General features: G+C 51.1%; 1 protein-coding gene across 2 annotated transcripts; it reads right to left on the minus strand.

The window, feature by feature from the left end:
• Window positions 1–512: 512 nt before the first annotated feature.
• On the minus strand, window positions 513–22,986 carry MYO1A (myosin IA). Of its 2 annotated transcripts, XM_047786978.1 has the most exons (28): window positions 22,855–22,986; window positions 20,495–20,673; window positions 20,280–20,395; window positions 19,933–20,027; window positions 19,659–19,763; window positions 19,285–19,331; window positions 19,088–19,151; window positions 18,793–18,891; window positions 15,656–15,759; window positions 15,397–15,544; window positions 14,853–14,971; window positions 14,672–14,758; window positions 13,003–13,068; window positions 12,756–12,860; window positions 10,407–10,469; window positions 10,025–10,225; window positions 9,619–9,845; window positions 9,066–9,266; window positions 8,699–8,792; window positions 7,863–8,012; window positions 7,685–7,753; window positions 7,181–7,255; window positions 3,874–4,008; window positions 2,528–2,634; window positions 2,001–2,133; window positions 1,734–1,886; window positions 1,426–1,553; window positions 513–859 (listed from the first exon to the last, which is right to left on the minus strand). In XM_047786978.1, exons 2-28 carry the CDS (start codon window positions 20,603–20,605, stop codon window positions 733–735), a joined length of 3,129 nt encoding a protein of 1,042 aa, XP_047642934.1. In that variant the 5' UTR covers window positions 20,606–20,673; window positions 22,855–22,986; the 3' UTR covers window positions 513–732. The 2 variants fall into 2 exon arrangements, with proteins under 2 accessions (XP_047642934.1, XP_047642935.1); XM_047786979.1 differs by lacking the exons at window positions 513–859; window positions 1,426–1,553; window positions 2,001–2,133 and having other exon boundaries at window positions 1,792–1,886.
• Window positions 22,987–23,018: the final 32 nt, after the last annotated feature.

Here is a 23,018-nt window from a genome sequence, read left to right on the forward strand (position 1 = left end):
TAACTGCTGGCAGCAGCCTGGCATCTCCGGTATATGGAAAGGAAAGGGGTGCCGGGGGCAGGGGTGATGAAGCCCAGGGCTGAGTTGGAGGTGGAGGGGGCTGCGGAGCTCCTGGGTATGGGGACCCTGCATGGCCCAGCTCACCTCAACTCACATGAGCCTTCCAGCCATGGGCCTCTTTTCAGGCTCAATCTCCAAAGGATCCATCCCAAATTCTGCCAAGACAAGGATCCTAACTTCTTGCCTCCAGGGACACACTTAATGAATCAGCTCACTGGCCACCTGCGACCTGAGCCCATCCCTGGCTGCCCCGCCCCCCACCCTCGTCTCTCCAAACCCCGCTGGAGCTCAGCCGGTTGAGGAGCCTGGAGACAATTTCCCTTCTTTTTCATTCTTATTATCTGCATTAGCTCGCTCCAAGGAGCCTGAGAAGAGGCAAGGGAGGGGGGCAGAGGGTCTAAGTACAAGTTGGTGAAAAGATGGGGGAACAGGGACCCACTCACATGACCAAATCTTTGCAAAGTCTCTTGTTTTATTAGTGGGCGAAGGCTGAGGGTAGGAGGAAGCTAAGTCTGGAAAGAGGACCGGAAAGGTTTGGGAGAAGCACGCCCTCTTCAAGGGATCTTCAATCTCTGAGCTCCACTCCCCATCAGGGGGTTCACACACCAGAGCCTCCCGCAAAAGGTGGGTGGGGCTGGTGCAGCTCCGGGAGGAAGAAACTGCTGTGCCTCCTCACTGTACAGTCACCTCCAGGCAACGACTCCCCTTCTTCTTGCAGCTCAGCTTGCTTTTCCCACCACCCTGAGAGCCCTGGATGACCTTGACAGCCACACTGCCCTCCTTGAACTTCACTGAGAACCTGGAGGGGGAAGAGACAGAAGGACAAAGCTGGTGCCCTCATCCCCTCACTCCCAGTTATGTATTTTCTTTTCTTTCTTTTTTTTTTTTTTTTGTCTTTTTGCTATTTCTTTGGGCCACTCCTGCGGCATATGGAGGTTCCCAGGCTAGGGGTCGAATCGGAGCTGTAGCCACTGGCCTACGCCAGAGCCACAGCAACACGGGATCCGAGCCGCATCTGCAACCTACACCACAGCTCACGGCAACGCCAGATCGTTAACCCACTGAGCAAGGGCAGGGACCAAACCCGCAACCTCATGGTTCCTAGTCAGATTTGTTAACCACTGCACCACGACGGGAACTCCCCAGTTATGTATTTTCATGGGGGCTTCCCCTCCCCTTCTTGAGGCAAGTACATCCCCCCGCCAGCCCCTACATCCAAAGACTCAAGGCCCCAGAGAACTTGGGTGGCCCTGACCTGACATAGCACATTTTACTTTCTGAATGCACAAATTTTCCCGGTCACAATGACCAACAGCTTGGTCATCTGCCCCAAGCCATCCCTCGCCCCCTAGCACATGGCCTTACTCCTCAGTCATGGTGATCGGAAGCTGCCTCTGCGTGGCATCCAGCACAGCCCGGTACATTTTGGTCAGCAATTCAACCACATGCTCGCTGACCAGTAGGAAGTCCCCCTTGGAGCCCACTGATGATACCTTAGGAAGGGGAAAAACAGCAGGGAAGGGATTCATTTTTTTCTCCTCAGGGGCAGCCTGGGAGACATCAAAGGCCCAGAGAGAGAGGTCTGGTCCCTCTCGCCTCCAGCTTGCCCAGCCCCCTGATGTCCACCATATTCTCCAGTCTGGGGCCCTGCCCCCAGCCCCCAGCTCTGATACCTCGCTCAGATGCAAGCTAAACAGCCCATCCTTGAAGCTGGTGACTGACACCCCGGCCACACTGTCCAGCCCAATGACAGTCTTGGCCTGGGAATTCTTGGTGTCCGCGATAATCACATGCCCCTTGGTCAGGAGGAGAATTCGAGAGGAAGTCTAGGGACAGAACAGGAAAGGGTGAGGAAGGATGGGGACTAATCCCCGCCCTTTCGGCTACCAGCGAGGCTCTGGATCAGGCTGCAGGGGGAAGCTCAGGATGTAGGCCCTCACCTTGCCGTTGCCACGATTGACCTTCATCACGGTCTCTGCCACCAGAACAGGCCCCTCCTCCCCACCCTTCAGCTTCTGCAGCTTGGGGTTTCTTTGCAGCCCGATGTAGTCACCACGGAATGGAACAGGGACACTGAGCACACACAGGAAGTTTGCAGTGGAGACAGGGTCTTTACCTCTGACCCCCAAGGGTTTGCACCTGCCCCAATGAGTCCCCTTCTTAGCCCTACTGTGCTCGCTCGCCCATCCTCTACCATTTCTACTGTCTCCGTGGTTCTCAGAGCATGATCCAGGACCAACATCAGTATTCCGTGGGATCTTGTTAGAAAGGCAAATTCTTGGGCCCCCCTCTCCCCCGGGCCTCCTGGATCAGAAACTCTGAGGAGGGTGTGCAGCAATCTGGTGGTTATCCAGCCCACCAGATGACTCAGATGCACACTAAACATTTGCGAACCACAGCTCTGTGCCTCCTGGGGAATCTTCTCTTTGCGGCTGATGAACCTGCACAGGGTCTGGGGGGCCCTCACCTCTGGGGGTATGAAGCCTTCTTGCCTTTGAACAGCTCGCTGGCACAGAGCTTCTCTCTCAAGACCTCTACCTGCTTTGGAGACAGCTGATCTCGGAATTTCTTGCACTGTGATGGGGGAAGGGAAAGAACTGAGATTGCGGAGGAAGAGAGCAGGGCTGGGGGAACACCAAACCATGGGAGGAGAGGGGCAGAGACTGGAGAAGAGTAACGGATGGAAAGGGACAGGCACTAGACACTTGAGAGAGGGCAGGGATGGAGGAGCACTGGGGCTGAGGGGTGCTGGGGGGAGGAGATGGAAACAATCAAATACAAGTCTCAGAAGGGTTCTCTGCCCAGCACACAGCACAAGGCCTAGTCCCAGACAGGTGCTCAAAAGCTTTTCCTGACTAGGAGTTCCCATCGTGGCGCAGGAGAAGTGAATCCGACTAGGAACCATGAGGTTGTGGGTTCGATCCCTGGCCTCCTCAGTGGGTTAAGGATCCTGCGTTGCCATGAGCTACGGTATAGGTTGCAGATCCTGCGTTGTTGTGGCTGTGATGTAGGCTGGCAGCTGTAGCTCTGCTTCGACCCCTAGCCTGGGAACCTCCATGTGCCTCGGGTATGGCCCTAAAAAGCAAAACAAACAAACAAACAACAGCAAAAAAACCCCACAACTTTTCCTGAATAGAGAACAGTGCTCAATGAAATAAGCCAAACAATAGGACACATATGCTATGATTTCACTTATAAGAGGGTCCTACAATAGTTGAATTCATAGAGACAGAAAGTAGATTGTAGGTTCCAGGGGCTGAGGACTGGGGGAATGAAGAGTCAGAGTTTCAGTTTGGAGTGATGAAAGAAAATATGGAGATGGATAGTGGTAATGGTTGCACAGCAGTGTGAATGTGCTTAATGCCACTAAACTGTATGCTTAAAAATGGTTAAAATTCGAGTTCCCGTTTTGGCTCAGCAGTAACAAACCCAGCTAGGATCCATGAGGACGAAGGTTCGATCCCTGGCCTCAATCCGTGGGTTAAGGATCCAGCATTGCCATGAGCTGTGTGTAGGTCGCAGATGTAGCTCAGATCCAGCATTGCTGTGGCTGTGGTATAGGCTGGCAGCTGCAGCTCCAATTCGACCCCTAGCCTGGGAATTTCTATATGCCGCAGGTGTGGCCCTAAAAAGACAAAAAAAAAAAAAAACCCCAAAAAACAAAAAAAACCCACAAAACTTAAAATGGTAAATTTTATGTGTTACTACAATTAAAAAAAAAAAAATGTTAAGTGGCAGAGGGAGGCAGAAGAGGAATATGAGGAGGAAGAGGGGAAAAAAGGCAAATGAGAGGGGCTACCCAGGCCTGCTCACCTTCCATTGGTGGAAGAGCTTCTGGAGCTCGTGGTTAGCCATGTTGAAGTACTTGTAAGGGGCAGCTGGCCACTTTTTGTCCAAGACATTGGTAGATGGCAAGTTGTTCTTCAGCCCCAGGAGGAATTTCCGAGCCTGGGGTGGAAGCAGGGGGATTGGGAGTCGGATGATGAGAAGACCGCCTGACAGGCAAACTCACCCCCAGATCCTGCCCCTGGTGGGGGAGGCCGCCTGCAGGGAGCAGCAGCAAGTGGAGCTGAGGAGACGGAAGGGGGTCCCTCCTGATCTCTCTCGGTAGGAATGTAGGCTTGAGGCTGCGCAGTAAGAGCGTGAATGGTGATAGAAGGGAGAGGGGGATTAGTTCTGAGCAGATACCTTCTACCTGGGATAGTGAGGTGGGAGGAGCCAATAGGAAAACACCTCAGTATTTTGCTCTTACCGCTTCCTACTCTCTCAGCTCATAATTGCCTCCAGACTGTTTGTGTTAGCTGTTGGACGAGTACCAAATCTCCCGTTCTCTCTGCTCAGTCAAGCCCAGCACCTCAAAGTCCTTTACTGAGAGCACAACCTCCTGTCACAGGATCCCCTGCCTCATCCTGGCACACCAACCAGACTGGACACCTTGCCCTGCCCTCTGCCCAGCTCATACATACAGGATGACTCTGTGCTTTGGTTCATGCTGCTCTCAGCTCAACTCTGCCAACTCAGATTCTACCTGTCCTTTGAGATGCAGCTCAAAGCCCTCGCCAATTCCCTGGGCCAGGGGTCTCTCCTTTCTTTAAAGCCCTGTACCTTTTTGTCTGTACTTGTGGGGTTTTTTGTTTGTTCATTTATTTTTGTCTTTTTGTCCTTTTAGGGCCGCAACCTCGGCATATGGAGGTTCCCAGGCTAGGGGTCTAATCGGAGCTGTTGCTGCCAGCCTACACCAGAACCACAGCAATGCCGGATCCGCGCCATGTCTGTGACCTACACCACAGCTCACGGCAACGCCAGAGCCCCAACCCACTGAGTGAGGCCAGGGATCAAATCCGCAACCTCATGGTTCCTAGTCGGATTTGTTTCCACTGTGCTAAGACGGGAACTCCTATACTTGTGGTTTTTATACTACTGTTATCTCCATGGAAATCTTCTCCCTCTTCTAGGCAGTAAGTCCTTGTGAGTCAGGATCCCAGGTCCTGAGTTTTTTCACCATTCAACAACATTACTGAGTGTCTGCTCTGCACCTGGTACAGTTCCAAGTATGGAGACACAGTAGTGAAGAGAGTAAACCAAAGTCGTTATTCTCACGGAGTTTATATTCTATTGGGGGTGGAGAATAAGACGGCCCACAGCAAATCAACACAGAATTAACATCAGATAATTGTACACGCTAGGATGCCAAAAAGCAGGCCTGGGATAGGAAGGAGTGGTACTATATCCCAGGAACAAAAGGAAAGCCAGTGTGACTGGACTAAATTGAGCAAGAGGAGAGAAGATCAGAGAGTTGGCTGGTCAAAGACAGATCACGAAGGGCCGTGTAGGCTGTGGTAAAGATATTTGGCTTTTATTTGAGTGGACTGGAACACCATTAAAGGGTTTTAGGGGAAGAATGACATAATCTGACTTATTTTTAACTTTAATTTTTTGACTTTTTAAAATATCATGCAGGAGTTCCCGTCGTGGCGCAGTGGTTAACGAATCCGACTAGGAACCATGAGGTTGCGGGTTCGATCCCTGCCCTTGCTCAGTGGGTTAATGATCCGGCGTTGCCGTGAGCTGTGGTGTAGGTTGCAGACACGGCTCCGATCCTGCGTTGCTGTGGCTCTGGCGTAGGCTGGCGGCTACAGCTCCGATTTGACCCCTAGCCTGGGAACCTCCACATGCCGCGGGAGCGGCCCAAAGAAATAGCAAAGAGACAAAAAATAAATAAATAAATAAAAATTAAAAAAAAAAAAAGATCTACCTCATAGGATTGTTGGAAGCATTAGTGTTAATGTACGCAAAGGGCTTAGTGCATAGTTAGTATCCAAAAAATTGTGGGCATAGGCAAGGCAACGGCAAAATATGGACTAATCAGAAACACTGGAGCATTCAACGCCTGGGGCTGCCCTGCATGCAGACATTTGTAGTGACTATGATTTATTGAAACACTGGTTTAAACCCAACAACTCGGGGGGTGACATTCAGCAGATGCCTGACAGGTGAAAGAAAAGGTGACGAGAGGTCAGTCAGGAGATAAGAGCAAAACCAGATGACAGGCCTCGGGTGTGCAGCAAGAGAGCACGTACCCTGGGAAGGCAGACACCCTGGAGCCGGCCTGAGGAGAGCCCAGGCAGCGGGGAGGCCTAGAAAGACGGAGCTTCCTTGGGGAGGAGGAGGAGAAGGACACGGTGAAGGCTCAGGGAGGCAGTGAAGAGGCCCAGAGCCCCCAGTCCTCAACCCAGCCAAGGCATCCAGCCTCTCCGACAACAGACAGGAGTTCCAGTGAACGTGTCTCATGTCTTTACGAGCAGAGTTCATAAGAGTCCCAACGACTGTCAAAAACCAACTCAGCTGAGGTCAGTTCTAATCCACCCCCAGGCCTCAGTCTAAGATCTCCTGGTCTTTCCCAAGGTGGCACTGGAAGTGCTGCTCTCCACCTCCCCCAGGCCTGACTTCCTGTGATCCTTCTCAGAAGCATTGCTGCTGTCAGATGGGTCTCTGGATACAACCCCTCTCTGTCCCTGTTTTCCTCTCGCTGGAAACTATCTACAGTTTGAATGTCCAAGCCTGTCCTGGCTTCTTCCTGCCACCCTGACCTGAGTCCTCCAGAGCTGAGATCCTTCCTGAGATTCGATTTCCACCTGGCCTGCTTTACTTTCAGAAGAGATGGAAGGAAGATATGATCCCTCCTCTTCGCTGCTCAACCCTAAAATGCATCTCTGGACAGAGCTGGGTTAGTCAAGCCTATGTGCGCCCTCTCTCTGCTCTTCCAGGAGGCTCGGCTTCTTAAGTGTTTTTAACCAACCAGCCCCAGCCTCTTCTCTGGTCTATTCACCATGGACTAGTCAGTGGGTGTCTGGGACGCCTTCCTGACACAGGGTTGCCTGCAGTGTCCACTCATGCCAAAATGTGCTCTGATTCTGCCCCTGGGCCCTGAGGCGCTGGGGCCCTCTCCCTGCAGGTTGCCTCCTACCCCTCCCCTCCTCGGGTTTAAGTACATGCAAACTAACGAGGCTCTGGGGGAAAAGCTTCGAGTCATCTTTTCTCGAACCCCACGTATTTCCTCTTACAAACTTGTCCCTCCCTCCTCGATGCCCTGTTTCCAACCTCAACCCCCACTACTTACCATGCTCTTATAGATGAAATTTGACAAGGTGAGGGCAGCCCCTGACCGGAAGTACTTTCGATAATTCTTGCGGGCCTGGCAGGGACAAACAAGAAAGGAGTCAGAGGAAAGAGACAGATCTATCTGGAAGCCAGAAGACAGGCCTGGAAGAGGTGCTACTATTTTTCCACCACACGAAGAACAGCGTAAGCTCAAGAGCTGACGCTACAGCTGGAGGGAGGGAGTAAAGTCAGGCAAGCTGGCAACGAGGAAGACCCTCAAAGCAGAAGACAGAGCTCTGCTGCCAAGTTGGAGACACACCCAGGCACATACTCAGACGTCCCCAAGGTGCACCCACTCCCAAACACACACAGAGCAGACCCAGAAACACACCCAGACACAGTTGTGCCCTCACACAGAGGTGTGTCCTGGGTGTGAGCAGGACTTGTTCTCTCGTACTCTTCCCGCCCAGCAGCTGGCACGACTGACCAACCAGGGAGAAAACCCCTCTCCCTTCCCCATTACCTTCCATCCTCTCACAAAAGCCTGGATCAACAATGCTGACGCCTTCATCTTCCCATAGCGTTTCTTTTGCTATAGAGAACAATGGGCCTGTTAGAAAAACGCCACCTTCCGAACCACCTCTCCATTTCCCACCCTCCTATTAGAGTGAAGGGGAAGGGACTTTGGGGATAACTGGTACCATATTGCCCCGAAACCAAGAGGAAATGAGAATCTGACTCTTGCGCATCAGCTGGTAGTGGGTGCGGCAGCGCCAGCCTCGGTACATCTTCTGTATGAGTGTGGCCAGCTGATGGAGTCTGAGGCGCCTCTGCTCTTCCAAGTAGAAAAGCTGTGGAGAGGTGGAAGGGTGGGACAAAGAGGCTGGCCTAGGGGAACCCCATGGCACCAAAGGCTCCCTAGCCAGTGTTTTATTTGACCATTCCTTTGTCCTCTTAGTGTATTCATTTATGCATTCATTCATGTAATGAGCATTGGAGTTCCCGCTATGGCCCAACGGGATCAGCGGAATCTTGGAAGCACTGGGATGCAGGTTCAATCCCTGGCCCAGCGAAGTAAGTTAAGGATCCAGCATTGCTGCAGCTGTGGCTTGGGTCGTGACTGTGGCTTGGATCTGATCCCTGGCTCAGGAACTCCATGTGCTTTGGGGCGGCCAAATATGGGAAGAAAAAACAAACAAACAAAAAAATACATGTAATAAGCATCTACTGAGCTCTAACTCTTTAGCAGGCACTGTGCTAGGACTTGGAAATTCAGACACCCTGACTTAAGGAGTCCTGCTTCAGACAGAGATGCTCAGATGGGCAACGCAAGCACACCTAACTTCCAGGCTCAGGATAGGCAGGGTGGGAGCCCAAGGATTCAGTTCCCAGAGATAACGTCCCTGCAGAGAGAAGACTTCCCCATCCACTATTCCAGGTTCTAGAAGCTCACCTCCACACAGCCTCTCACTCAGCTGGGCTCTCCACCTCTTCCACCTTCCAGCCCCACCAGACACAAGGGCACCCTCCAACTCACAGTCTTGGGGCTCCTGATGAAGATCTTTGTCTTCCCAAAGGCCAGCTCCTCTGAGGACAGGCTCAGCTCCCCCAGGAACTTCTCAACCCCCTCCCTACAAAAGCAGGTGGGGAAAGCTGCCTGAGGTGCCTCCCAGGGGAGGGACTGCTCCTACCTTTCCTCCACCCCTTTTACCCTGGGAAAAGGGTCCAGGGCCTGAACAGACTTCAGAGCCTCTGAAAGTGATTATTCAATTCATTTCCCCAACTATCCATTCGCGAGGCTTTAGTGATGCATGTGGTACTGTCTTCCTGGCACCCAGAGGCTCGCTGTGCTCCCTGCCCCGCCCCCCCCATCCCCTGCTCCCCAGTCTCCCACTGAGTCTTACCGGTCTCCACCATTCCAGTGAGGCCAAGTGCTCCGACTCAGCAACCGGTACCTTTCCAGGAAGGACCCATAGACCTGGCGGTAGGCATAGCCCGCCCGTCGCACCCGCACATTCTCCAGCAGCCCCAGGTACCGAACCTGGACTGCCACCAGCTCCGAGGAGAACTGACCTCTCTGCTGATGCTCATTGGGCTTTATACACCTGGTGGGAGGTGGGACAAGGCCCAGGCTGCAGGAGCTTCACTCTCGCCAGTGTCACCCATCCTGGTCTCTGTGCTTCTATTCTGCACGCAATCCCCTTAGTTGAAAAATTTCAGAGGAAGCAGACACACTAGTCTTCCCAGTTTCACCCACTATAGCATGGTCCCTACCTGACTGTGACACTCTCCCCCTCTGAGACTCTTAGCTCCTCAGCTGACTGTTTTCCATGAGGAAAGGGCCTCTGGTACCCTCATTCCAGAGACCAACCCCCACACGGACATGTTCTACTGTACATGGCCCCTGCATGTGTCATCACATACACAGTATGTTCCCCTGTGGGCCCAGCATGTTACCTGATATAGTTGGGGTTCTTAGAATACAGGTTCTTCATTAGAATGCCCACAGAATTCTTGAACTGGGTCCCCGCAGTTGGGGGGCGTTTGAGAGATGCCTGCTTGGGATCACCCTCAGGAAATAAGGACCGAAGGAGGGAGTGCCGGGCCTTCCACATGGCCTGGGACAAGTCCCGGAAGAGTAGGTCATTATTCTTGTCGATGAAGCTGTTCACACTGTAGGTCACCTGTAGAGGAGCAGCACTTGGTCTGGAGAGCCCACGACCTTGTCATGCACTTGGCCCTCCCAGTCTCACTGTGAGGTATTCTCAGTTCTCGCCTACCCCCACTTCCTCCTCCATTGCCTTCAGCCTGTGCCCAGGTCCCAGCCTTTACCCTCCAGCGCTGCCGATATGGGGTGATATACCTTGCCCGCATAGTGACTGATGCGGAAGCAGCTGAGGCCCATGCTGTGGTCATACTGGCGCTGGGCATTCTGGGTGACTTTGCTCTCATAGTGACTATGCTTGGAGAAGAGCTGGTTCAGCTTCGCTAGGAAGGTGGAGTCACTGACCACCCCAGGACGCAGGCACTCCTCGTCCAGCATGGCCAGGATGCCTCGCTGATTCTGGGTGGGGGAACAAAATCAGTCCAACCTCGTCTGGTCCGCTAAGATGTCCGCATCCTCACGGCCGCCCCTTTGCCCTGTCTACCATCCCTATCAAGTGGGGTGGGGGAGGGGTGAGAGGGGAAGAATGTCGGGGCACCCTGGAAGGGGAGGTCCCAGAGAGAAGAGAAGAATAACTTACATGCTCAATGAGGTTACAGATAATGCTATTATCAAAGTAGTCCACCTTCGTCCACGGTATGCCCTGGCAAGGGGAGACATGACAAGTCACATGGAACAGGTCCAAGACAAGTCTTCAAAGACATCACCAGAACCAGGATCCCTTTCACCCACCCCACAAAGGACCATCAGAAAGCCTTATAATTCACAGAGGTCCTTGGTGTGGTTCCCATTCCATCCCCATCCCTCCAAGGTTGATGGAGAATTTGTGGGGTGGGTGGGTAGATGAATGGGAAGACCCAGAGCAGTAGTGAGAGAGGATGAGAGAGTGTAGAGGGCCTGGCAGCTGCTATAGGGTGGAGAAGGGAGTGTACGTGATGTGCTGGGTGAAGGTTGGGATAGGGATTACTTATCCTACTTGGGACTAGAGAAGGATCCTTGAGTAGGTGGAAGAGCAAATGGCCATACTGCTCTGGCAACAAACTACAGAACCAAAGCACATAAATGAGCTTATCATCAAACCGCAAAGCTAATTTGATACATCATCAAAGGCCTTCATCAGTGACCCTCAAACTCCAGTGTGCATCCCAGTCCTCTGCAGGGCTTTTGCTAAAACGGGCTGCTGGGCCCCACTGCTAGTTTTGGATTCAGCAGGTCTGGGGCAGGACTTAGGAATTTGCCATTCTAACATGTTCCCAGGTTCTGCTGATGCTACTCGTCCAGGACCACACTTTCAGAACCACTGATCTATTATTTTATTTTATTTATTTTATTTTATTTTAATTTCATTTTATTTTTGCATTTTAGGGCCACACCTGCGACATATGTAAGTTTCCAGGCTAGGGGTCGAATTGGAGCTACAGCTGTTGGCCTATACCACAGCCACAGCAACAACAGATCCGAACTGTATCTGTGAAATACACCACAGCTTGCAACAATGGCAGATACTTAACCCACTGAGTGAGGCCAGGGATCGAACCTGCATCCTCATGGATACTAGTCAGGTTTGTTACCACTGAGCCACATCCAGAACTCCCTCTATTTTTTTTAAAGCAAGAATGGTACAGAAACAGAAGACCCAAAGACCATCATTCTCTAATTTAGAGATTTGTTGGGCATCAGGCCTGCAGGCAGGATAGCTCTTAACCATGCAAAGGCCAGACCTCCCAGGCTCGGGCCATTCCCAGGTGTGGTTGGGGAGCACAAGTCTTTCTCTTCCTCCCTCCTCACAGGTCTCTAGGGAATGCAGAATGGCATTAAGTAAAGTTGCCCCCCTGCAACTCCATCCCAAAACACCCTCCCCAACTGGTTAAATGAATGATGATAGCTTTACAATCCTATGCAGCTATAGGAAAGCATCTTTATGTACTGATACAGAAAGGTCTCTTGTTAACTGGCGAAAGCAAGATAGAGAACAGAGCGTAGTCACTGCCACTTGAATATATTTTGTGGGAAAATATATTTACAGATTTACTTGAGTCTACATCAAAGACCTCTGGAAGAAGACAGACTTCAGTTAGTTGCCTCTAGATGCAGGGGAGAATTAGGAGGCAGGGATGGGGTTGGAGGGAGACCTTTCTTTATACACCTTTTTAAGCTTTTTGAATCTTGAAGCATGGGAGGGAATGTATCATCTATGTAAAGTTTTACCGTAAAAACATACAAACCTAAAAAACTTTTACTTGTGACCGCATGGCCTGAAATTCTGCCACCGCAGGTTCTTGAGAGCTCAAGGGAACATCCCAGGGAGTTTTTGATGGGTGAGACTCAGCCATTCACACTTTGGAATGGATGAGCTCAGAGACGTTTTCTAACACTTGGCCTTAGAAAACATGGGGTTTTGCTGACCAGGGGAAGGAGCGTGGAAGTTCTGAGCCATGGGGCACTGCTCGTGAGGAAGTCTGGGGTCAGGGTGCTATAAGAGAGGGCAGCAACACCAGCCCAGCCCGGGGGGGGGGGGCGGGGGGGAGGGGCAAGACAAAGGATTTGGAGACGTCAGAGAAGGGCCCAGAAAAGGATGTGGTAGGATGCCAAGCCCAGGAGGAAATGCCCCTCCTAAATCCAGCTCACGGTCTGCCTTGAGCCAACCACAGCTGTCACTTCACTCTTGTCAGGACTCTTCCCCACCCCCAGCCACCCGACACCCTTCCATCAATCTGCCCCCTTCCTCGCCTGGCCTGGAGCGGGAGTATGCGGAACTGGGGATAGACAGCCGAGAATTAGGGCTTCCTGGCAGTGCTGAAATGTTTAGCTGTCCTTAATGTTCCCATCTGGGGACAACTGCGAGGAAATTTTGATGAAGGAGAAAGAAAGATCTGGCATCTGCCTGGAAGTCATCTAAGAGAGGGGGAGCAGGGAAGGCATCACTCACTTCTCGCTTATACTCCTCTTGCTCCTCTTTCAGTGTCATCTCTATGAACACCTGCTGTAGCTTCTCATTGCAGTAGTTGATCACAAATTGCTCGAAGCTATTATCCTGAGGAGGGTACACGGGTTAGAGAGAGAGACCCAAGACCTTCCTCCCTCTTCAGTCCTGCCTCCTGTCTCACAGCCTCCCTTGAGCCTGCCGTCCTTAACCCTCAGGAAGCCCGGTGCTGAGGCTGCTGACGCTCTCTCACCTCTAATATTTCAAAGCCATAGATGTCCAGGACCCCCATGACCTTCTTCTTCTCCCCAGTGTCCACCTGAAGAGGAGTTAAAGATAAATCTGAGGACCGGCCCTCTGCACACCAGGCCAGACCCTTCTGGGATGATGCGAGTGGAGCAGGGGACAAAGAGAACCTGGGTGAGCCTGACTAAGATGGCAAGGAACTGCCGTGATTTTATTCTCCTTCCTCCTCTATACGCTGAAGGACAGGCAAAGAGGGAGGAAAGGAGGGAAAGGAAGATGCCAACAGATTCCAGGATGATGCTCCCATGGTACAAAGTAGAAAGACAGTAAAATCTCTTCAGGAAAATAACCATGCCTTATATTTGTGGAGCATTTTACCAAAAAAAAAAAAGTTCTTATTTCATTAATTCTTATAGTCGTAAAAGATGTGATTATTCCCAATTTACTGATGGAAAAAAAAAAAAAAAAACCAACAACTTCAAAAGAGCTAAGCATTTACCCAAACCTAATCCGATTTTACCCTGCTAGCTTCCAGTAACAGTTTCTAAATTGATGGCACTTTCACATATATAATTTTAAAATAATAGCTCTATTTTGACCTAATCTGCACACCATAAAATTTACCCTTTAAAGGTACATGATTCAGTGGGGTCGGTTTTTTTTTTTTTTTTTTTTTTAGTATATTCCAAAGGTATACAATAATTATCATTAAATTCCAGAGCATTTTCATCATCCCCAAGTGAAATCCTGTACATGGACCCATTAGCCATCACTCCTCATTCCTCTGGCAACCACTGATCTAACTCCCATCCCTATGGATCTGTCTATTCTGGACCTTTTGTATCAGTGGAATCATACAAAACATGATTCTGGCCTCTTTCAGACCTTTGTTTTCAAGGTCCACCCATGCTGAGCATGTATCAGCCCGTCAGCCTTTTTAACAGCCAGATAATATCTCATTATATGGTCATACCACATTGGTTTATCCAGTCCTCAGTTGATGGACATTTGGTTGTTTCCACTGTTTTGGCTATTATGAGTAGTGCCTCTGTGCACATTCATGCACCGGTTTTTATGTGGACACCTACTTTCACTTTTCTTAGATATATACCTATGAGTAGAAATGCTGGCTTATGTGGTAACCACGTACATAATTTTATTTGATCCTCACTAAATCCTGTGAAACATGTAGGCATTAAGTGTCTCATTTTCCAAATCAGGAAACAGGGGCTCAGACTCTTTGTGAAACTGAAGGACCGCACAGCTGGTAAGGAGGGGATCCAGACAGTTGAACTCAAAAACCAGAGATGGGAGTTCCCGTCGTGGCTCAGTGGTTAAGGAACCAGACTAGGAACCATGAGGTTGCGGGTTTGATCCCTGAGCTGTGGTGTAGGTCGCAGACACGGCTCGGATCCCGCGTTGCTGTGGCTCTGGCGTAGGCGGGTAGCTACAGCTACGATTCGACCCCTAGCCTGGGAACCTCCATATGCCACGGGTGCGGCCCTAGAAAAGGCAAAAAGACAAAAAGACAAACAAACAAACAAACAAACAATAAAAAAAAAACACAGAGATGTTTCCAAAACAACACACTATCCTTACTCTGTTTATCTCAGAACCCAAGGCAGGGGGCCGGTGGCAGGGGCAAGCCGTGTTGAGGGAGGAGGGCAATCTCTCACCTTGATACTCTCATTGATTCGATTCACTATCCAGTTGAAGAGGCGGCTGTAGATGTTCTTAGCCAGAGCATCCCGAGCATACTGGGCCTGCAGGGCAGGGCCAGCTGGTTAGTGAGGCAGCTGCAGAGCCTAATCAAAAGTTAGCCCCCACCCCCCACCCCCCCCCCACAGGGCTCCTTACCTGGGTGACATTCAGTGCAGTGATCACCTTTTCTTTGGCCGTTTCCATGGTCCTTGAGCACAAAGCTCTCTCTAGTTCCCCTGAATTCAAACCCACCATTTCCCCAATCTCCTGAACACCTGGAGTGATGAGGACATACAACACAGCCTGAGAGAGGGCTGGTAAGTGAAACAGCAGAGAGGCTGGTGTTCCTGGGTCGTACTGGGGAAGTCCTTACAGCTGATCCAGAACGTGGCTCTGGAGGAAACTCAGGGGAGGAGGAGAGAAGGGAGATCTTGATACTTTGGATGCATTACCTCCTTTAATATGAGGATCTCCTGAAACAGGTCTAACTGCCTTCATTTTTGCAAAGAATCCACTGAGACTCAGCAAAGTCTCAGAACCTAGGTCTACGAAACATCAAAACCTCATTCCAATATGCCTCACAGGGTGTTCTGAATATGTGTGGGGAAGCATGGGCAGAGACAGACTGAGTCAGAGTGAGGTCTATGATGGTGGAACAACAGAAACTGTAGGAGATTCGGGGAGCTGGGTGGGTGCAGACCTCTCCCATCACGGATGCCACTTGCTGGTATCCCATTGGCCTGGAACTCGTCCGCCAGTTCCACATTCCCCAGCTTCAACACCAGGGCCGCCACCTCTAGCACCTGCTGAATCTCCTCCTTGGAGAACCCAATCACAGTCATCGCACTCTTGGGGAGAAAGAAGTCCGAAGCTGAACCATGGTGCCAGAACAACGCCTCCCTTCTCAAGGCCAGAGCCTGGACTCAGGGCACGGCCTAAGGGCCCATCCTGGCACCCACCTGGAGGTCCTTGAAGTTGGAGGCATCATCCATGCCATCCACCCTGGCTGCTTCTGGGTTCAGGTAGGTGTAGCCACTTGTGTCCCGCTCAAGCTTCAGGGCCTCTGGGAGGGCCAGAGTGAGGGGAAAGGGTCAGTACACAGGCTCTCTGGAGTTCTCTAGCCTTCACTCTCACAGCCCTTGCCCTAGATTGGTTCCTTCTTTTAAGGAGCCATTTTTGTTGTAGGTTCTCCCCCTGCCTCCTTTGTTTTGGGATCATTAATTCTTATGCTCATTTTAAAATGGTATTTAGGGTTTGGAATGTTCATAATTATTGAGATTTCCCATCTTTTTTTTTTGGCTATGGCATGCAGTGGTTTGATGTGAGATCTCTGTCCCCAGACCAGGAACTGAACCCAGCCACAGAAGTGAAAGCACCAAATCCTAACCACTAGACCACCAGGAAACTCCCTTCAACTTTTATGAAAGAGAGGCCTCATTTCACTCTTCTCCCCACCCCTGGGGTTCTAAACAGTGGAAACAGACAAGTGAACCCTCAGTCCTGCTCAGTTCTCAGTGGCTCTAGGAAAGAAGGGTGAGCACCTCATACCCACCCTCAGCCTCAATGCCTCACTCTTGCCCAGGTCAGCACATTCATTATCTTCACAAAGCACTGACAAATTTCCCCAACCCTGACCCCCTTCTGGAAAGTTTCCTCTGACGTGGTGGGGCTGAGCCAAACAGCTCTCTTCATTCCCCCACAGGGCTTCTCTCTCCCAGGGCACACCACACGGGCTAGGTTTTGGTTTTCTACTGTCCCTCCTACACACAAATGACTTGTGTGTTGGGATTGTGGGGTTTTTTTAATTGTTGTTGTTGTTGTTTTAGGGCCACACCTGTGGCATATGGAAGTTCCCAGCTAGGGGTCAAACTGGAACTACATCTGCTGGCCTACACCACCAGCCACAGCAACGCAGGATCTGAGCTGCATGTGCAATCTACTCCACAGCTCATGGCAACACTGGGTCCTTAAGCCACTAGGTGAGGCCAGGGATTGAACCCGCATCCTCATGGATACTAGTCTGATTCATTCCCACTGTGCCATCAAGGGAAATCCCTGCAATTGTGTTTTCTATCTTTGTATTCTGTGTACCTGGCTGGAATGCAGAAACTTTTTTCTTTTCTTTTTTTTTTTTTTCTTTTTGGCCACACCCGTAGTATGTGGAAGTTCCCAGGCCAGGGATCAAACCTGTGCCACAGCATAACCAGAGCCATAGCAGTGACAATGCTGGATCCTTAACCTGCTAAACCATGAGGGAACTCTCAATTTTTTTCTTTTTAATAAATGAATCAGGGGAATGGTCCAAGCTGTTCGCCTGAGATGGGAAGGTGTGGGTTACACCAGGGAGCTTGAGGGGTATCAGTTATCTGTTATGCAGATAATCTGAGATTCAAAGTGTGTCCCTCAAACTAGAGCTTAATGGCAGCTTTCCCTGAGACACAAAATTTGAAACAGGAAGCTGCTAAAGAGGGGGGTTTGGAAGGAGAATGAGTCAGGAAGGCCCTGGGATGAAGATACCAAGGAGGCTCCACACAGATTCAACTCAAACCAGTGAGTACAGAATCAGCCAGCGCCAAGAGACCAGTAGTACCTATGATTCAGACAAATTGAAGACAATCAAGACTATTAAGCCAGCGGGGATGATGAGACCTGTGGGGGCTCTTGAACCATAGAGACTCCAGGAAGGGGAAAGGAGACAGGCACAAGTCCAGGACAGAATAACCAGAAACCACAAGGACAGGTTCTTGTGGACTAGACACCCACAGTACCCTTAGCCAGAGGGGGAACTGGGAAGGGAAACTCTGGCAGGGCCTTAAGTCCCATCACCCTACAGTAATGCCCATCCAGAGCCACCTCAGGCCCGTCCACCATCCAGGTTGGGATGGTCTCTTCCCCAGGACAAGGCAAGATGCCCAATGCCTTCTACTCCCACAGCAAACCGCACAGGCCTCTTGGCATTGATCACACTGTATCATGATGTATCTGTTCACACATCTGCCATCCCTAGATGACAATAAGTTCTTTAAAGCCAGGAGTTCCCATCGTGGTGCAGTGGAAACGAATCTGACTAGGAACCACGAGGCTGTGGGTTCGATCCGTGGTCTCACTCGGTGGGTTAAAGATTCAGCGTTGCCATAGGCTGTGGTGTAGGTTGCAGACGTGGCTCAGATCCTGTGTTGCTGTGGCGGTGATATAGGCCAGTTGCTGTAGTTCTGATCAGACCCCTAGCCTGGGAACCTCCATATGCCAAGGGTGCAGCCCTAAAAATAAAAACAAAAAACAGGGTCCAACTCTATCTCTAGAAGCTGGCACAATGTTCCATCACTGCAGGTGTTCAAGTGATACTTGATGACTGAATGAATGGAACCTCCACAGAACTATCTAAGAAGAGGAAATCAAGGGCCAGGAACTGGGTGAGGCTGATGTAGACCCAGGACAACTTCAACTAGAGCTCAATGAAAAGTCCTTGAACAGCTGATTTCCTGCTGAGCTATCAATAAAGTCCCTTAAATTGAAGACAGGAAAGGATGCTAGATGGAAGCAGGTGTTCCATTTTTGAAGCCAAATTGGGAAAAGAGGAATCCAGGCAGGAGAAACAAGAGCAATGAAGAGGTAAGAAGGCTTATTTCGGAGTTCCCGTCGTGGCGCAGTGGTTAACGAATCCGACTAGGAACCATGAGGTTGTGAGTTCGGTCCCTGGCCTTGCTCAGTGGGTTAACGATCCGGCGTTGCCCTGAGCTGTGGTGTAGGTTGCAGACGCGGCTCGGATCCCGCGTTGCTGTGGCTCTGGCGTAGGCTGGGGGCTACAGCTCCGATTGGACCCCTAGCCTGGGAATCTCCATATGCCTCGGGAGCGGCCCAATAAATAGCTAAAAAGACAAAAACAAACAAACAAACAAAAAAAAAAAAAGAAGAAGGCTTATTTCTAGCAATAAAACCCTCAAAATGGAAGAGAACACAGAGGTCAAGGCATTTGTTCCCTAAGATGAGTGGATGATATTCCAGGGAAGAGGGCTGCAGGGATGGGGGCCCAGGGTCTCTGGGGACTGCATGGAGGCTGGGGGTATGCGGTCCTGTGTCGGGGGCAGGCACATACTCAGCAGCTGTGCATCTGCTCCAGCCAGTATCTGATAGAAGATGTGGAAGTTCCTTTCTCCTTCAAGCTGCTTCACCACGCGGGATTTCTCCAGCAGATCTGGCAGAGAATTTGAAAATAGTGTTCTGAGGATATGGGAGATGCTACAGCTTCCTCTAATTCTGCCTTCAACCCTGGCGTTCCTAGTGGTTGGGAAGTCTGGTGGTCTAACATGCATCTTCCTACAGCAGATCAGCAGGAAGGGACACCAGGAGGGCAGGTGGGAGGGCTGGTAAGTGGGATGGGAGACACGTACAGTTGGTGATGACGCCACCGAGGGGGGATCCCTTGAAGTCAAATTCAATATCCATGTATTTCCCCTTCAGAGACCAGAGAGAGAGAGAATTTGCTACTTCCTCTTTTTACCACCCTGTCCAGGGGGCATCTGTGCTGCATTCCTCCCTCTCAAACACCCACAACCTCTCCTCCCAGGCTAAGGAGACGGTCACTCACGAATCGAGAAGAGTTGTTGTTGTGAATGGTCTTGGCGTTGCCAAAAGCTGCAGGGGGGAGGGGAGGGGAAGTGAGAGGGCTGGGGGGAGAGGAGGGACTCCAGAGAAGGGGAAGGGGGAGGCTCTCTGGCCATCATGCCAGTCTCAGATTTTTCGAGCTGAACAAGAAGGGTTCCATTTTTGAAGCCAAATTGGGCTTTTTTTTTTTTTGCTTTTCAGGGCCGCACCTGTGGCATATGGACATTCCCAGGCTAGGGGTTGAATGGGAGCTGCAACTGTTAGCTTATGCCACAGCCACAGCAATGCCAGTGTTCGTGGGAACACTGGGGATGGGGGTGGGGGTGGGGTGAAGAGGGCAAAGACTGGACTTCTCACCCTCCAGCACTGGGTTGGACTGAAGCAGCTGCTCCTTCACAGAGTTCACCTGCTCGCTTTTCCCACAGACGGCCGCCACGTAAGACATCACCAGCTTACTAGCCTCTGTAAGAGAAAACCTCTGGTGGGTCCCCACCAACCCCCTTAATCTCCCTCATTCCAGCACCTCATACCATTCAGACTTGGGAAAAACCAGGAAGGAATTTCAGCGGGTGAGGGCAGGGCTGGGCCTGGCTCAGAAAGAGACAAGGGGGTCATTCCAGGGCTGCCTCACCCGTCTTCCCGGCTCCGCTCTCGCCTGTGATGAGGATGCACTGGTCTCGGTCTTGGTCCCTCAGCGACAGGTATGCCACATTTGCCAGCGCATAGCTTGCGGGGAGGAAGTGTGATGACCAGCATGGGGGCCAGTCCAAGACACTATCTTTCACTCAATCCCTAGCCCCAGATTCATTTATCCTCCCCTCTTAGACCAGACCAAGGCAAGTGACAGGCCTAGGAAGGGGCCTTCAGAGGGCCAAGGGGAGGACGGGGCAGCTGGAGAACCTCCTTCAGGAGGAAGGATAGAGGAAATCAGGATGTCTCCTCGTAGCAAGGTCACCTTCCCTCAGTGCCTCTACTCACATATGGGGCTTCAGCTCATAGAAGGTGTAGTCCCTGTATTTGTCAATGAACTCTGGGCCATAGATGGGCAGCTGTTGGTAGGGATTCACTGAGATCAACACATTCCCAATGTAGGTCTGGAGCCAGGGAAGGAGACGAAGTTGAATGAGCGAGGGTGGGGGCTGTGGGGAGGTACAGGCCACACACCCAGAGCCCGGGCATCCACGTGCACTCACATAAATCTCCTTCTTTTCATGGCGCAGCTGGAGGTTCTTGAGCAGAGACTCCTCCTCCAGGGGTTCCAGGAGCACTAGGTCCTCCACTCCCATGGAACCTTCCAGGAGCATTATGGCCAGTGGGGCTACTGATCCTGGGATGAGTTTGTTGATGTCTTCTCAGCTTTAGGGGCCAGTAACTGTTTAAGGGGAGGAAGGCAAAAGGACCTAAGAGAGCCTTCCTATCCCCCAAGTCCTAGAGAGAGCCTCCAGCCTGGGAGAGGCCTCCAAACAGCCCAAGCAAACTGTGGAAGGTACAGAAACTTTTTTTTTTTTTTTTTTGCTTTTCAGGGCCGCACCTGTGGCATATGGACGTTCCCAGGCTAGGGGTTGAATGGGAGCTGCAACTGTTAGCTTATGCCACAGCCACAGCAATGCCAGATCCGAGCCACATCTGTGGAACTACACCACAGCTCACGGCAACACCAGATCTTTAACCCACTGATCGAGGCCAGGGATCAAACCCTTGTCCTCATGGATACTAGTCAGATTCCTTTCCGCTGTGCCATGATGGGAACTCCAGGCTACAGAAACTCTTGATAGGAGGTGGGGGAATCCTTTGCCCCCTGGATTAGGATTGGTTGGGGGGGGACAGGACCCCTGCCTCCGACCACCAGGGTAAAGAAGATACCCAGTGGGCAGCTGGGGGAGCATCCTTGTGCTTAAAGGGGAGATGGCTGGGGAGAAAGGATAATCAAACTTCATGCCACGGTCAAGAACCAGAAGCTCCCTCCCACCTGCACTGAGGCCCTGGCCCGGGCCCTGAATCTCCACTTGTCCCCAGTTCTCTTCTCCACTCTCTACCTCTCACAGCCTGTTTCAGTCACCCAGGACATCCACATTTATTTCAAAAATTGTTCCAAAATCTTTCCTTCCCTCCTGTTACTACAGTGAGCCAACTTTTTTTTTTTTTTATGGCCGCACCTGCAGCATATGGATATTCCCAGGCTAGGGGTCAAAACCTGCATCTGCAAGCTACGCCACTGCTTGTGCAAAGCTGGACCCTTAGCTGCATCCTCACAGACACTAGGTTAGGTTCTTAACCCTCTGAGCCACAACGGGAACTCCTTGAGAGTCATTTTTTTAAATGAGGACTGGACAGGATGATGAGTTTGAGGACAGAGGTAGGAGTTCCTCCATAACCCAAGAAAAATGAAAATGACATTTATTTCCCCAACAAGCAAGTAGCTGTCAGGACCTCTGGATATGCCTACATGTCTGCCTATGTCTCCAGCTTTTATACCCATGCCCATAAGCTTCTGGCATGGACTTTGCCCCAGAGGGACACACCTAGCTTTTAGTAGTTGGTGGAAATTGGCAAGGAAAAGCAGAGCTGGGGGGCAGGGAACATCGTGGGGCTTGGCCCCCAGGCAGCAGGCACACAGCAGGTGTACCCTAAGGAGGAAGCCCAGTGCTCCTCAGTCTTTCCTGTGGGACTGAGTAGGTGGGGTGACCTGGTACAGGACAGAACTATTAGTACAATGGTCAAGGCCACTCCCTAACAGGAATAAAAGAGCCATATCCTCCTCTCCTGCACTGCTGAACCTGGGTGGGGGAAGGGAGGGAGGCAGGAAGGGAAAGTCAGGCAAGAAGGGGGGGCCCAGGTTGCCTTCTCCCTTCACTCTGCTTTCCCTAGGAACACCTGCCACATCCTATAAAGTCACAACTGAGGGAGCAATAAGAATCCTGATTAGGGCAGCCTCTAGCACTTGTGTAGTACTGATTACGGGCCAGGCAGGCTCTAAACACTTTACAGGCTAATTCATTTGATGCTTACAATATCCCCATGAAGTAGCTACTAGCATCGTCCCACATTTTCTAGAGTAAAAAAAAAAAAGTTAAGATTTTAAATAACTTGGCAGGGAAGCAGAAGAAGCAGAAGCAAGGCTGGAGAAGGAATCTTCTTTGGATTTACATTTGAAAGGAATAGGAAATGACTGGTTGGAGGTGGGGGAGGGGGAAAAAAAGCAGCCTCCATACTGGGCACCCAAAGATGTGAAAGGGAGTTCCTGTCGTGGCACAGTGGTTAATGAATCCGACCAGGAACCAAGAGATTGTGGGTTCGATCCCTGGCCTTGCTCATTGGGTTAAGGATCCGGCGTTGCCCTGAGCTGTGCTGTGGGTCACAGATGCGGCTCGGATCCCACATTGCTGTGGCTCTGGCATAGGCCAGTGGCTACAGCTCCGATTAGACCCCTAGCCTGGGAACCTCCATATGCTGTGGGAACAGCTCAAGAAAAGGCAAAAAGACAAAAAACAAACAAACAAACAAACAAAACAAAGATGTGAAAGGAGTAGCGACAGGTTAATGCAGGACTCACCCAACGCTGGAACTAGGGGGAAACCTCAGCGTCCCTTGGAGAATGGTGGATGAAATCTCAGTTTGACAGCAAGGGGGCATAGGAGGCCCAGGCCCCAAGGGTGGAGAGGTGCCCTCGTTACTGGGAGCTGTCCATGGTGTTGGGGAAGACAGGAAAGAGACGGC

Source organism: Phacochoerus africanus, chromosome 7 (genome assembly GCF_016906955.1).
Source record: "Phacochoerus africanus isolate WHEZ1 chromosome 7, ROS_Pafr_v1, whole genome shotgun sequence".
NCBI lineage: Eukaryota > Metazoa > Chordata > Mammalia > Artiodactyla > Suidae > Phacochoerus > Phacochoerus africanus.